Source organism: Montipora capricornis, chromosome 5 (genome assembly GCF_036669925.1).
Source record: "Montipora capricornis isolate CH-2021 chromosome 5, ASM3666992v2, whole genome shotgun sequence".
NCBI classification, from domain to species: Eukaryota; Metazoa; Cnidaria; class Anthozoa; order Scleractinia; family Acroporidae; genus Montipora; species Montipora capricornis.
Window position 1 is genome coordinate 17780221 of NC_090887.1, and position 15920 is coordinate 17796140.

General features: G+C 40.7%; 1 protein-coding gene across 1 annotated transcript in view; it reads right to left on the reverse strand.

Annotated features, from left to right (window-relative positions):
* LOC138049727 (uncharacterized) overlaps positions 1-13830 on the reverse strand; it is a 15122-nt gene extending 1292 nt beyond the window's left edge. The window contains 11 exon segments of the mRNA XM_068896134.1: positions 1-536; positions 1010-1342; positions 2342-3836; positions 4914-5156; positions 5525-6888; positions 6891-7229; positions 7842-8105; positions 8586-8783; positions 11876-12292; positions 13085-13147; positions 13723-13830. The exon segment at positions 1-536 is cut by the window's left edge and continues 1292 nt beyond it. Of these exon segments, the coding sequence (XP_068752235.1) occupies positions 247-536; positions 1010-1342; positions 2342-3836; positions 4914-5156; positions 5525-6888; positions 6891-7229; positions 7842-8105; positions 8586-8783; positions 11876-12292; positions 13085-13091 (4950 nt within the window). The 5' untranslated portion in view covers positions 13092-13147; positions 13723-13830 and the 3' untranslated portion in view covers positions 1-246.
* Positions 13831-15920: the final 2090 nt, after the last annotated feature.

The following is a 15920-nucleotide window of genomic DNA, read 5'->3' on the forward strand; positions in this document are numbered from 1 at the left end:
TATATTTAAAGCTAACAATCCCCTTATTACTTGGTCTTTTTACGACTGAAAAAATGCTAACTAAAGTTTTCTTCACGAGGCGAAAAACTTCTTTCATCCCTCCGAACAATTCGAAGGGAATTCCGGTACAAGAAATAAAAAGTTATGACTTTCATGCCTGAAACACGCACTGAAACAAGGCACAATAACTGATTCCTCAGCGACTTCTACACTGATACACTTTTAAACCTAGTCTCAATTGAAATTTTATTCGATTATTTTGAAAGTAATTAAGTACTCCGGATAGACATGACAATCGTTGAAAACCACAAATACCGTTGGATTATCTGCATCGTTGACGACGGAATCGAAAAGGATTTCCGGTTTACTCTTATCTCTGCTTGGTGGGGCCCTCATTCCTGGTCTGCCAAGGGTATACTTGCCAACAAGGACTCTCGCTAAATACATACAGCATTCACCGTGAGGACCTTGCTTTGAAAAACTTTTGGAATAAGAAGCCTCTTTAGCAAAGTAGACACCATCACCATACGCCCTGCCTAAGAGAGGGGAGAAAGAGAATTATTGTAAGTAGCAAATGTTTGGTACATTTGGGGGCTTAGGCTAACCCCTTGGGATTTTTTCTCGTTAAAATGTGAATAAAGGTGAAATTACATTAAGCGCTTTGAAGGATATTTTAATCGAGATAAGTTTGACAAAACTCAAGCCCAGATTTATCATTTTTGAAACAGATTTCTTGACTATTGGAAGGCTATCATTACAATCCAATTATTTGTTCTATTGTAATTTATTTTCTGAGTTTTGCGAGTTAAGCAATGCCTGCTCCCCCCCCCCCCTTCTTCCCTCAAAATTCTTAAAGATACGTTGCTTTGTTTTTGTGTTATCCATCATTTGTTTCAATGGCCTTGAAGAGCTTCAACTCACCCGCCCTCCGAAGTGGAGGCATTCCGGGAAATCGAAGGGGAGAACCAATACAACACTTATGTAATGTACACCTGCCATAATGACTTACCGTTTTGGCCACAAAAACGCCTGTTAAATCCTTGCAAGTTGATAGGTTTCACACTTTCGCACTTGGTTCCATGGAATAATTGCAATTCGTTGCCTCGTGTGCCATTTTTTTCGTCCATGCTTTGTTTCCTCGCCATGTACGGTAGATACAGCGACGGGTTTTGAATTCTTTCGATATTTATGATGTTCACCTTATTACTCAGCGACTCGATAAATTTGTCCTCAATTCTCCTAAACTCTTCAGACTCTCTGAGGAGGCTAACAAGGTGAAGCGGTTCTTCCTTGTCCTGTTCATCACGAGGATGGGCAACCCATTCATCGGGGAGAGGCAAAACTGTTTTCATAGAACAAAAATTGTTAGATAGTAAAATGTTTGTCCCAGTACTCTGAGAAATTAGGTAAGACTGCAAGGTTCATTGAAAATTAAGCACCCTTTGAAACAAGGATATCAGAGCAAGAAAATCACAGATTTTCAGTCTTACTAACCCTAACCCTTTTATAATGAACTACCGTAGTGCAAAAATCTTTCTGTTCAATTGTGTTTACAGAGAAAAAAACGAGTTAATTGAGTTCTTAAATCAAAATGGGTTCTTTTTCCCCAAAAAGAGCTACACCGCGCACCGGTGGCTCAGTTGGTTGAGCAACGGGCTACCATGTGGGAAGTCGTGAGTTCCACTCCGGCCGGACCAACACTCAGGGTCTTAAAATAACTGAGCAGAAAGTGCTGCCTTTGTAATTACATCAGCACATGGTTAGCCTCTCAAGTCCTCTCAGATAAGGACTATAAACCGTCTCACAAATATCTTCCATGTTCATTAGTTCCCCGTGGGACGTTAAAGAACCCACACAGGCTATTCGAGAAGAGTAGGGGATGAAGTTCCTGGTGTTGTGGCTGTCCTCTGTGAGTATATGGGTGGGTGGATATAGCAGGTCCACATCAGCTGAATAGCTGCCAAAACTTCAACCTGCTCAAACAAATAAGTACCAAACAAACAAACGTCGCTTGCAGTTGTGCTGTAGGAAACTGAACTACACTGTATGTTCTTTGATTAGCTTTGACTCTATTTAATCAAGAATAGTCTCCACCAAGAGGAAATGAGGCATAGCACGGATGCCGAGGAGACAAATAAAATAAGAACCTGCAATAAGTTCTTTTATAAAAAGGAGCTAAATGCAAAACGTTAGTATGACTGACATGTTTTTGAAATCTAGGTTCTTATATGCAGGTTTTTGGTGTACTAAGCTCGACAGAGGATTAACTTTTTCTGTAAACCAAGGTTTCAGAGGCTTGAACAAACATTTCAATTTGTAATGATATCAGGCCAGTTCTTACCATCCCTACGACGGATGCTTTTAATCTTTCCATTTCTCAAAAATGTAACTTCTTTGAAATCGAAGTGGATTTCAGCCTTCAGATTCTCATGTGAAAATACCAGGGAAGGTTTCTTGGCTTGGTATGCTAATTCTATTTCATAGTTAGCAATCTTGTCGAAGGGTTCTTCTTTTCCCGCAGCGTTGGTCATGCACCATCGAACCGTTCGAAACATCTGCTCTGCTTTTTCCTCTTTGTGTTCTTTTTCCAGCTGTTCTTGGATTATGTTACTTATCTCCGTGTTCAGGTCCATCACATCTTTCGGAAGTCCTTCTAGCCGAATACAACATGCCTCTGGTTGTTCCATTTTGACATCTCGATCACGAGACATTCGTTTAAGATCTTTAATGCGCCGTTTAGAGAGGCGACTAAGAACATCATGCTTAATAATGCGCGGATTATTGCAGGCCTTTGTAACGCCATCTTTGAGGGCTGTCATGGCTTCCTCAAGGGACTCTATCCGACCATGGATAACAACGTTTTGGCGCCGAAAACCTGCTGTCGATTCATCCGTGAAATCTTCAAGTATTCCTGGACCACAGTCTGTGGCCCCCTCAGCATCGTTTTTCTCACAGTACAAGGATTTGCTATTTTCTTTTTGGATTGCTTCCAGTTTGGCCACAAATACTCCAGTAATGGAATCGTCCTGAACTACGATTTTAACTTCACGGATTGAAGCGCACGGACTGGCGGTGAAAGCCCGGATTGCCGCGAAAACTATTTCCGCTGAGTCGTCCGCTGATAAACCCAATCTTCCACTGCCAACCGCTGGAATGGACAAGGAACGCAATCCCTCGGAATCAGCTTTTTTAAGAGCTTTCTCCACACAGCTTTGAAGATGCTTCTTTTTGGAAGATCCCACTACTATGTGCACGATCTTTTTCATCGCTGCTGCCCTTCCAGCTGACGTTATCAAGATATCCCCTGGATGTTGTGGCAATTGTGCCTGCAGCTCTTCCTGTACGACGTTGCCACAAACCGCAGCAATAGAACTGCTCAAGCTTCCACTTCTCATGTCAAGGTCGTGAAAAACAACATTGCAAATTGCCTCAGCGGATTCCTTGGTTATATCTCCTTCCACGACTCGTACCTTTAGTTGTCCACACTCCACATCTTTATTCTCAAGCTCTGGCATAAGGAAAGGCGTAGGATTTCGTTTTGGTACATTTTGCTTTCGATATTTTCGCATTGGCTGGCGCTCCTTCTTAAGCGCAATAAAATTGTCTTCGATTGCTTCGATTCCAGTCGGGTCATCACTAAACACAACAAACCTGAACTCCTCGATAGGTGACTCTGGGTTTGTTTGACTGTGGTCAATGGCTGCTTGTATCATCACGTGGACCGCAACTTCATGTGGAAAACCAAGTCCACCAGTTCCTATAAGTGGTAAGCCGATAGAACAAGCTCCCATTTCAGACGCCATATCAAAACACTTGCACAACAGCTTTTTTAGAACCTGGTGAGAAAACAAAAAGGAGACCCTAACCCTAACGATCAATATCCAACCGAGGTAAGAACGAGGAAAGAAGCACCTTCAGCATGGGCCTTAGAGGTATGGTATTTTTCAGTTGGTGTGACTATGCGACGTCCTGGCCTTGATTTTCTATTTTACTATTCAATAATAACCTCTTACTAAGGGCGCGTTCGATTGACCCTATTCCGGAATAAGAATACGTGGAGTGATGATTAAAACGGTATGTTTGGCGCGTTTTGAAGGAGCAAGGATAATAAAAATTTGTTTAAAATAGTATTTTGGCAGCTATTTGACAATTTTAACGTGAATCTCCCTAAAAATGAAGGATTTCTAACTTATATTCCATGTATTCCTATTCCGGAATACGGTCAATCGAACGCACCCTAACTGAGCGCGACGGTCGCACTGGGGAATGTTGGGCCGAGGTCGCGGGTCCGCATAAAAACGACCCAGGGCCAGTACTCCCCAGTACGGTCCTGTGCAAGTGTGGTTAGTAAGTTGTTTATTATATGGTATCGTTTCTTTGAGCGATCGGACACGTCTCCGCTTTGGTGAATCTTGGACATCTTCGTCTTCTATAAACTTTGAACGGTAACCTTTTACAGGTAAAACTAAATTCCGCTTGCTATAATTGTGCTGTAGTGATAAAAAAATAAATTCAGCGTTTTCAAAACTTCTCGTATTTCGCTCAAATTGAATTTCCAAGCAGAGAGAGAGAGAAAGAGAGAGAGGTACGGAAACGGACCGTTTCCATGGTAATGATGCGTACTGTAAAATCCCGATCAAAAATCAGCCAATCAGAGTGCTCCATTTAGCCTAAGAATTGCTTGCTCTATTATAAAATATAAATACTACAAGTATATGTCCTGATCTGACTAGCCTCTTAGACTATGCATTTTCATACTTGCCTTGCAGGCTAAGGTGAAAACCAAATTCTTGCAGGATATGAATCATTTCATGTAAGTATATAGTAAACAAAAACTAAAATTCCATTGGAAATACTTTTGCTACCCCTTTGCAGAAAATGACCTTGTTCATGTTGCATGTTCCCGCACTAACCTGCTTTTGCTCGTTACTTCCATCTTTCCATGGGCAGCATATACAGTGAATTACATGACGACAAGGTAATTTTCCAGGAATAGTGCGAATGATGTCGCCTTCACCCAAATCAGCTGTTGCTTCTTTTGCCGATTCCCATAACGCCTGTTGTAATTCCGGACCTGCTGCTTTGCTCATAGCATTGGCGATTGCACCAACGGATAGCATGAGATTTGAGCCGACGGAACACACTAACACGTCTGCCTGCATTAGATTAAAAGTAAACGTCTGTATTAGGATTGGCTTTACTTCAGCAATGTCGTTGTTTGCGTGATTAAGGGGTTTATGTTTATGTGGTAGCAGAACAACTTACTGTATGATGGTAATCTTCGTGATTGCATTTTAGTGCTCCCTTCAAGTTTTCTAGGCAACCCATAAAAAAAAAATTGTCACGAAAAAACAGAACTGGGGGGGGGGGGGGGGGAGGGGATACGATCGTAGGATCGTATTCTGTCGAGGGTAAGATTGTTTTTTTAATATTAAATCTACAAAAAATCATTCTTTCTTAAACTACCAACCGAAAAATGCCACTTAGGCTTGCTCTTGTGCACTTGTTCGTGATTTACTCGCACCTGTTCTTCCTGGATGTTTCCTGTCTTCCAAGTTACAATTTTGCCTTCAGAAGTGAGAATAGTGTTTTCATTTTCGTCAATTTCGTCTCCATCGCAACTGTTGCTTAGTGATTCATCGCTCTCACTTTCTTCATCATCACCTTCTTCTTCTTCTTCTTCTCCAGTAAAATCAGTTATATTGATGATGCACTTCTTTTCTCGTTCAACCACTTCGATCAATCGCCTTCCTTCCTCTTGTGCTAAGAATGTTGTCATTCCAGGTGTGAAAATTCTGAAAATTTCCTCTTTAATTGTCTCTTGCAGGGCGTACAACCGTTCCTCCACCTCTTTGACGCCTTCTTCGCTTCCGCTGAATTTGATAAGCTCCCCTTTGTCGTCGAATGATATCTTGACACCATAACGCGCAAGCTCTCGCTCCATCTCCTCTATATCATCTTTGAAAAATTCGTTGAAAATCCTTCGATGTAGCAGCGAATCTAGGGGAAACTCTCCTTCTGTTGCTTTTTTCTCATTAAAAAAGTCTCTCATTTTCGTCACAGCTTCCATGACGTCTTTCTTGAATCCAAAGACAGCAATGCAGTGCAATTCGCGTCTTACCTTGATCTTTAGTCGTTTCTCCAATTTTTTGTAAAGATCACTCCACTTGTCAGAGTTCAAAAGACTATTATCTCTAGTGGTTACTGCCAGACTTTGGTCACTGACGAGCACGCTCTTAGCCCTTTGGCTTCCTTCTTTTGTTTCAGGGGGATTTTTAGCCAGAAAGATTACCCTTCCTCTCTTGTCGTCAACAGTAAAGGCGCATCCTGCCGGCAATTCGGCAACCATCTTTCTCTTTCCGGGCTTTCGTTGCAAGAGGTCTACAATTTCTGGTGGAATATGTACGGCACATTCATCTATCTCGTCCAAACGCTGCCTAAGATACCAATAGACTTGCAACATGAGTCCTCTAGGTGTCTTTAAGACAAGAGCGCGGTCGCCCAATTTGACTTCAGCTCGAACGTCCTCCTTAAATTCTTCTTTAAGTATGTTCTCGATTTTAGCATTTTGAAAAAGCTGCAGATTAACAAGGGAGATGTCATTTCTTATCTTTTCCTCCATCTTCTTCTCACGTACTTCTTGCTTAATCTTTTTCAAGCGATTAGTTAACTTGTCGGCAAAGTCAAGCATGTTGGACTCTAGACAAATCAGTTTAAGAGTATGAGATGTCTCCATCAGCTTTACTTTGGCTGTGTATTTGGAAAGCACCTGGCGTTCTATCTGTGGAAGCTGATTGGCTACCTCATCCCAAATCTCCTCATCTATAAGAAATTCACGTGCATCGCAACTATCTAGACAGGAATCAACGATTTCATTACATCTTTTTTCCAAGCCAGCTCTTCAAATTCACTGTCCGGTTTCCTCTCAGCATACTTTACTAGGGCGTACGAAGCCCCATTTTTCCACTTAATATGAGTTTTTTCGCGATCGTTTAAAGCTCCTTTCAACTTACTAGATTGGTTTGATTCCATGATAAACTCCATGAGATTCGGATCAACAAGTTTGTAAAACTCAGGTATTCTGCTTCCTTTAGGGTCACTAGAGATGGGTCGCGTCGACCCTTTTGGTTGATCTACTGGATTTACTGTTCCCAAGAATGGATAAAATGCCTCTACATGCAGTGCGTTGTCGTTTAGGAAGTGATCATTTTTCAATGCTTTCCTCTGACCTGGAATGAGCAAGAAAAACATTTAATCCCAGATCGATTTCTATTGAAAGTCCGTAAACCTTAAAGTTATTAACCCAATCACAGAAGATGCAAGAAATTAAAAAAACCAACAGGGAAAGCGAGGGGAAACAGACCTGGTAAACTGATAGCCCGCGGTCAGATACCGAAGCGTAATAAAAATGGGGTTTAGTCAAAGACGACCAGATAACCTGTCCACTTGATCAAGTAATGTCCGATCCATCAAAAGAGCTTTGGCAGTTTATAAATTTAAACATACTCTGAGACAAATTACAACATCAGGCAGGATCTCATCAAGGGGAGCCTCTCTCTCCACTAATTCCTTGAGTCAACCCTTTGATGAGGAAATTTATTTTTAGGAACAGGTTTTTACCTTGCAAAAGCATCATATTTCCCTAGACGCTGAGATAGCGCTGTTTTGATTGCCTTTGACAACAGTGGGTGCGCTGAATCTCCCAAGGGAAGCGTTGTTTTTAATGATAAATCTGCTTGGGAAAGGGCTGACTTCTAAGATCTTCTAAGCCAAGTATGGGAAATAGAGGCTCCTCTTGATGAGCTCCTCCATTAGGTTATCAGTGAAATAGTTATACTAACTTTCTTTGTCGTTGAAGTACACAATAGCTCTTTTTATTCTGCATTTCTCGTCCTGTTCGTCCCATTTTGGGCTAAACACTACTCCCCGAGCCGGATCTAATGCACCAACGCCTTCTTCAAAGTACATTTGTGCCTCATCTTTAGAGGTGCATGGAGGAAATCCGCTGACATATATGCTTTTACATTGTGGTGCTCTTTCAATCAAGACTGTCACACCATCTAGCGTCGGTTTTTTTTTCTGTGCACGTAAGATGTCTTGAAAATCTGGAGTAAACAAAGATAGATGATCTTCACTTACGTAAATAATGCTAACTCCAAAATAAGGACATTTGCGGAACGTGTGAGAGTAACCGCGCTACACAAGAACTAAAGCGAGGGGACGCAGCTCTTTATAACCTCTAATTTCATTGCGAACTAGAGAGAGTTACCGACATCTGGCATTTTCCCTCCATTGGTGAAAAGATCAAGAGGAACATCAGACGTTTGGCCAGAGCTTAAACTTGGTTTACGTTGCGTGAAATGACTGAAAGTATTGGGGCTTTCAACAAAACAGCCGATATTGTTAGCCAAGCGCACTGATACCCTAGAAGCAGGTCGCTTGTACCCATTTATACAAGTAAACAGTCACAGTGACTGGTCTACCGTGGTACATGACATTACAGAGCGTCCCGGACTGAGCATAGTTTTGTCCTACTCTGTTGCACGTGACAGCTTAGTTTGCACCTTATTTCTTATTGTGCTTGCCTTTTATTTTGTGAGTTTTCAGGGTCACGATTGCTTTTCCATTAGGCTTGAACCAACGCACAAAACCAACTTCATAGCCGCTAATAATATGAATATAATTCTTGAGACTATCTTGCGATGTCTTATAGTGGAGACCCAAAACATACAACTGATTCCATTCGTACTTGATGTCTGGCTGTATAAACCCTGCTCCGGACCCTGTGGAAAATAGCAAAATGCAGAGTTCAGAATGCTACGTTATTTTAAAACTAGTACTAGTTTTCACTAAATCTGCACCCGCCTGATATAATACGGATGGCAGTTGAGGTGTTTTCCAATTAACATGTACTACACATTGTGTATGGCGCGTATTTCTGATCAAAATGCAACTTTTCTCTCGTTTTACAAGTTTGACATTCGCCATTTAAATTGGACGTTCGTTTTATTCGCTTCGGCATTCGTTTTTCAAAGTGAACATTTGTTTTACATGAACAGCATTCGTTTTTTTTTAATCGACATTTTTTTTACATAAAACAGCATTCGTTTGTCAAGCCTAAGTTCGACATTCGTTTGACACAATGTTTTTTTTCAATTTCGTCCCACCGTCCGTTCAAACATTCGTTTTTGCGAGGTTCGTTTTGGTGACATTCGTTTGTTTTTTGCAATGCACTGTGGGATTTGAAGATTTCCCGCCAGACACTGGGTAATGCACCCAAAGGAAATGGCGACCGTAAGACTTTTATCACGGAAATATTGACAACATGATGACCCGTGGAAATTTCCTTTACCACAATGCCGTTAGGAGCTGTCGTCGATTTGCTTCGTGATCAAGTCGATGAGTCCAAAAAGTCCAGTTTAAAAGGCGAATGTCAAACTTGTAAAACGGGCGAAAAGTTGAATTTTGATGAGAAATATGCGCCATTATTGTGATCTCTTCATATTATTTAACATGTAATTAGGTAAATGAAAGTGAAAGCTGCAAGGAAAGGATGGGCAACAACACACAGCATTTATTTTAATTTCATCGTTTATTTGACACGCTATCAGTTGAAAAGCAATCTACATAATTTTAAAAAAATGCTCTGAAAATATGATAGTAAAACAGGAACAGGAACATTCAATGACTAGAAGGCAACATTTCGTTGTCATCTTTGGCCGTCATCTTTTTCATCCATGTGGTGCTTTCCACGGTACCTTGAAATACCATTAAATAGGAACAAAACTCGCTTATTATATTCGGATCGCTGGTTGTTATTATCTGTGAATAATCGTTTTAAAAATGATCGAAGATTGTTGAAAATGATGATACTGAGACTATGCTTTTGCTTTCTGACGTTGCGTCTGGCAGTTTGTGGTGGGTGTCTGGAAAACCCGAATAGCGAATAGTCGCGAAAAGCGAATAGTACGAATAGAGGCGAATAGTTAACAATTAGACCCGTAGCCCGCAAGGGCCATTGACCCGTGGCCCTTGAGGGCGAAGAGTCTAATTGTTTTAGTATCACCCAACTAGTCTGACAGAAAAGTCAATAATAAAGTTAGCAAATGCAAGTTGAAGAGATATTTATTTGGGAATAAAACGAAAGAAAGCGCCACGCTTTTCGCTACTCGAGGACTATTACTAATAGTCCTCTAGTAGCGTAGCCAATCAAAATGCAGGATTTGCATTAGTTCACTAGTTGGGTGATACTAATAACGAATAGTCGCGAATAGTGACGAATACTAACAAATAGTGGCAAATAAGGGTGGAGGGGGGGGGGGAATAGTGACGAAATGACGAAAATTTGGTACCCAGTACTTCCTGGTCAACCGTGCAGCAACGTGGGCTGGGATTTTCCCGCTAAAAAAAGCAGAGATATGTCGGCGAAGGACAGCTTGAGCCCTGAGATGCATTGAAATCCTGTTGCTTATTTGGATAATTAATTAGCGCAACGGTTATCAGAGTAGCTCGTTTGTCTCTTTAATCACAAACCACTTGCCTCACATTTTGATTTTATTCCTTTTTACAGAACCTGTCTCGCCGGATCGGACAACACAGATGAGGATGATGAAATGTGAGTATCTAAAATTTATGTTCAGGCGCCACTGTCCGAGGAGATGATCATGAGCTTGATGTATTAATGAAAGTGATTTATATTTTTACATTTTGACGTTTGTTCTTCTTTAGAGTGTTTGTAAAAGCATGCACGAAACTCTCTTTCGACAACAGGAGAGCACATTATTTGCTTTGATTACGAGATTGTTCACTATTCGCGACTATTCGTCACTATTCGTTACTATTCGCCACTATTCCCACTGCTCGTACTATTCGCTATTCGCTATTCGGGTTTTCCAGACACCCGTTTGTGATCAATTCTGTAGCCCCTGTTCAGTCTGATTTCATTTGTGTCTGACAAATCGTCACCCCTATTTATGATTTGTGCCTGAAAAATGGATTTCTGACCCAGGCAGCATATTTTTTTTTATCAGATACTGTAATCTTTGATTTTCAAAATAAAAGGAATCGCTGTAAATATTCGAAAATTACTCACTTTCAATCGCTATGCTGAACCTTCGATATCGATCGTGACTTTCTGCCTCGTGACTCAAGTTACCCAGAACACTTTGCGAACTTGGAGAACAATACTCATACCACTTTGTGTACTCGGTTAAGCAATACCGATACCACCCTGGGCGCTCGGTTGAGCAAATCGAGATTGCTTTCCCCTATACAATGGGTGCTCACCATTTAGCCAAAAAATCGGGGAATTTTGGTTGGCGGTCAAATGGAAAGGCAATTTTCCGGAAAATCTTTTCGGAAATTGTGGACAACCTCCAGACGTAGTCAGTCCTCTTTTTCCGTTCGGAATGGAATTCAGGAAACGCCCTTACCATTTGTGAGAATTGTTCCGTTTCTAGGCCCTTTCTCACAAGATCGAGTAAATATGCAAGATGGAATGGTAAGCGCCATTCTCATCCGGTTGGTCATTAAATTCGGAAAATCGCTTACCTTTATGCAACGATCATTCCATCCGGATTTTTTGGCTAAATGGTAAGCACCCAATATCTTCTACCAATTTACATATCAATTTACATAATTTCCCTTTTTACGCGGGGGCTTCTAGTTAGCCTCCTTGGGTTTTGGCTTCTAGGCCAAAACCCTGCGGGGGCAATAAATACTGAGACTTACTATGCTACGTTTCGTATGTTGATCATAAGTCGGTAACGAAATAACATTACTATCATGTTTCTTCTAAAACCTGTGACTATGTCAAATTCACTTCTCGTGACCCCCATGAAAGAGAAGAAAAGAACATAATTTCTCATTAACTTACTTCTAGCTTGTTCCTCCCTACCACGTCCGCGCCCTCTTTTCCCTCTTTCACATGGACCCCTTCCGGGACCTTTGACAGCTTCGGACTGATTTGGTGCCCTTTTATCAGCCTTTGATGCCACTGAGTTATTGAATTGACCCCTTTTCGGTCTCCTTTGTGAAAGAAATCCTCTCGGCACTGATACATTCGCTGCCCTTCTGCTACGATTGTGGCCTCTACGCGTCTCTGTGGCTGCCGTGTATTGACTCACTGTATGTGAACTATCGTGAGTACTTCGACTGGGAACTGTTTGCCAGTTGAATCTGTCAGGTGGTAATAAATAGCTGTTGGGGTGATGGCTATCATTAGAACTTTCAACCTTGACAGCAATGTTTGCCGCGTCCTCTTCCTCTGGACAGCTTGCTGTTTTTTTGTCTTCTGTGGAGAAAGAAGGAGAAAATCACTGATCAAAGACAAAATATTATGTCTGAACAGATAAGATTACTGCAGCCGCGTAGCGTCCTATACGCATATACGCACGTGCGTGCTTGAAGTGACCAGAAAATTTTGAATTTTTTAGCAATTGTTTCTATTTTTAACATTTTACTTGTACGCAACCAAGATTTCGTGATGAAAGCACCACTTTGATTGAATTCTAAAAACTAAAACACAAGCTATACCATGTTCTAAGTTAGTTTTGCATTGTACTTTTTTTTGCTCTAACAATGCAGTGTTGTTTGGCCAGCGTGCAACAAAAAGGCGAGGTTGCAAAGGAGCGACGTTCCGAGATTCCAGTCACGCTAGCACAACCAAAACAATGTTTTGTCTGCGCCAAGTTTGCTCAAAATAAGGGCAAGACGCTTTGTTCTTTGCTTGTATTCACGCAACTATTTCGACATGAAATAAAGAACGCAGTATTTTTCGCTCAGTTTACTTAGGTATCTAGATCATATGTACTTGTGCGTACTTGAAAAAATGACCACGCTACGCGCCTTTACTGTTGGACAAAAAATTGTCGGATTATGCGTCTCAAAATGTAATGCCACTGAGTCATGACATTGTGCAAGTGCTTACGATCTATGAGCCGAGGGCAACTAATGGTTCTCTAATCTGTTTTTGCCTTGCTTCTCTCTAAACCACGAAACGCGTTATTCCACATTGCTCTGTCTGCGGACGCCTTCGGCCCCCCTTTCGAATATTTTTTCTTATAGGCCAAAGGATGCCACTCACCCTCCATTTTCAGCACATCATCGCTGTTAGTCGTGTGATCCTCTCATTTTTAGCCTTCACTCTCTAGAATAAAACAGATGAATGTGATTAATCTCAAACAGTAGTCAATAATATTATTTCTTAGTTCTCCAATTCGAGGTTAACAGTAGTTTGCGTACCATCGGACAGCATATTTCCCTTCTAGTGACTTCCGCTTTCGCTTTCGATTCACATCTTACTAACATTATAATTTTGACGAGAAAGTCGCAATGAACCACCAACGCTGAGACAAGGATAAATAATGACTTGAGTAATAAAAGTTGTAACACACATTAAGTCACCGAGAAAGGAAACCCCTTCAACATGCCTTTAATTAAGGTCCTCAATATGTATTGTTATCTACAAAATAGAATAGCCTGCTGAAATTTTAAACAGGAAGCAAGTCGATTTCAACACTTCTAAGGAACGAAAGGGCAGCAAGATAACTTATCTTCACGTCTAAACCTCCATTTTCGAGAAGAAAAGGCAACGATCTTTATTATTGTTCGTTATTCTAGAAATTGCTGGTAAATTAATGCAAGTAAAACTTACAACTCTGTCGGTTTCATACATGTAAAATAGCACAGGAAATATGAGCACTGATCCTCTGTACAACTTACCCAAGTACTCTTCTTTGTGGATGTTAGAAAGTTTGATCGCCTTCTGCGATAACGTTTATGTTTTTACAACATTTTGAAATTTTCCTAGACCTGTTTCGGACTTCCGAGCTTAGTTCTGAGAAATAGGGTCAAAGCGAGGCTCATGCAAATTATCGTCTAATGTCACGCCATGTTGCATACGACTCTTCTGACTTTAAAAGGAACCTCCACTAAAGCAACAAAATAACTTAAAACCACAGAACATAATGTTTGCAATCATTTTTCAATCAAAGCCTTTGTATCCGAAATAAATGAATTTCAAAAACGCTTGTTTTGGTTTCCAAATTTCCCCGGGTGCCATCTTGAATAATTGTGACGTGCCATAGTTAGGTTAGGGTTTGTGGCGTCCTCGATTTGCAGCCGTTTTTGGAGCGCGGTTAACATCCTCCTCCCAACGAACGGCTGGATCACTGGTCCGCGTTATTTGTCCGTGACGTAGCACCCATCGCAATTGTATTTTGTATTCAGCCAATTGTATTTTGTACTTGGCTGGCAGGCGACTTTCTGACTGGTGGGAAATACAATTGGCTGGACCAGTGATCCAGTCGTTTTGTGCGCGGAGGAACGCAGGCGCACAAAACGGCTGTTTAATTGAGCCTATGGCGTCCTAACCGGCAATGGGTAAGAAATTTATTGAATAAGAGCAAATTTACAGGCGTGGGCAGTGGTGCTCGATGACGTATGCCTAATCGAGAAAATAAATTGAAGAATACGCATATTTATAATTTCAAACAAATTTTATTTAGTGGCTGCAGATTTGTAAGTCAAGAACAGTAGCCAATGTAAACAACTGATGAACAAAAGGGCTAAAAATACGAATTCTTTGTGATTAGTACCTCTAATACAATACAATACAATACGTTATTGACACTCCCCAGGTGTGGCTTTTCAGTGACAATGCGATTAACAATATAAACATGACTATTAAGAATTAGTTATATAATAAATATTATCACAACATACTTAATTTAAAATTGTAATAAAAGAAATACTAATAAGATACTAAAATACTGTCATAACGTACTATTTAAAAAGTCAATAATCAATTTATTTTTCAGGTGAAATTTAAAAGTAGAAATCGATTTTGCAGTTTAAAGAGAATTATCTAGATTGTTCCAAATGTGGACCATACGGTAATAAAATGTTCTCAGCCCGGTACTCGTCTTATACAAGGGGATGTTTAATAGTTGGCAACTTCGAGTCACACGCCCGGTGACCGCAATTCTTGTCGTAAATTGATCGCTCAGATAATGTGGAGCTTGACCAGTCATGCATTTAAATGCCATGACAGCAAAACATGACGGAAAACGCCATGACGGAAAAACAGCTTTTGTTTAACTGGAAATCAACGTAGATCTCTTAATACGGGGGTTATGTGATCAAATTTCCTGGTTCCTGTAATAATGCGTGCGGCAAAGTTAAAGCAGTAGTGTCAACAGGTAAATGTTTTGCTAAATGATCAAACGTTATTTAATGCGACTTCAAACAACAGTGACTTCAAAGAATTTTAACAGTGAATGTACCACCGAATGCAGTGACAGCGAGTAAACACGTGGCCGAAAATGGAGCTTTACTTCGTGTAAGAATAAACCAAAGAAAAATGTTTTTGTGATTTAAATGTGCTAAGCACTGGAACAAAACAAACTTTTGTCTTTTCTGCCAATAAGACTTTAGTCCGCACATTAGTGACAAAAGAGACATCGACTCCATCTTTGCTTTACAGAGCCAAACCCCAATTGCCTACAAACCAACAAATAAAGATCGTTTTCACTGTCACGCAACAAAAAAATAAAATCGAAACCGTTCGATGAAATAAGCCAAAACCTTGAAATGCTGAAGGAGACAAATTCACATCACCTCACCAATTCTCAGGTCTGTTGAGTTTTGTATGGAACCGCCATGTTGGTGCACCACCCTTGTACACCAGTATGGCGGTCGAACATCTGGAATTCACTTAGCGATAAAAGCGCTTACTTTTCGCTCATGAGATAAAATACATGTGTATGAACACATCTCCTAATGTATTTGAAACGCTCAAACTGCTGGGGTAGGCTTTCATATAGCGGACTAAAATGGCCGTGGACGAAAGAACCATTGTTATTCCGACTAGGCCTTGCTAATTAGGTATTAACGAAAGAAATTATATAAGAAATGAATCA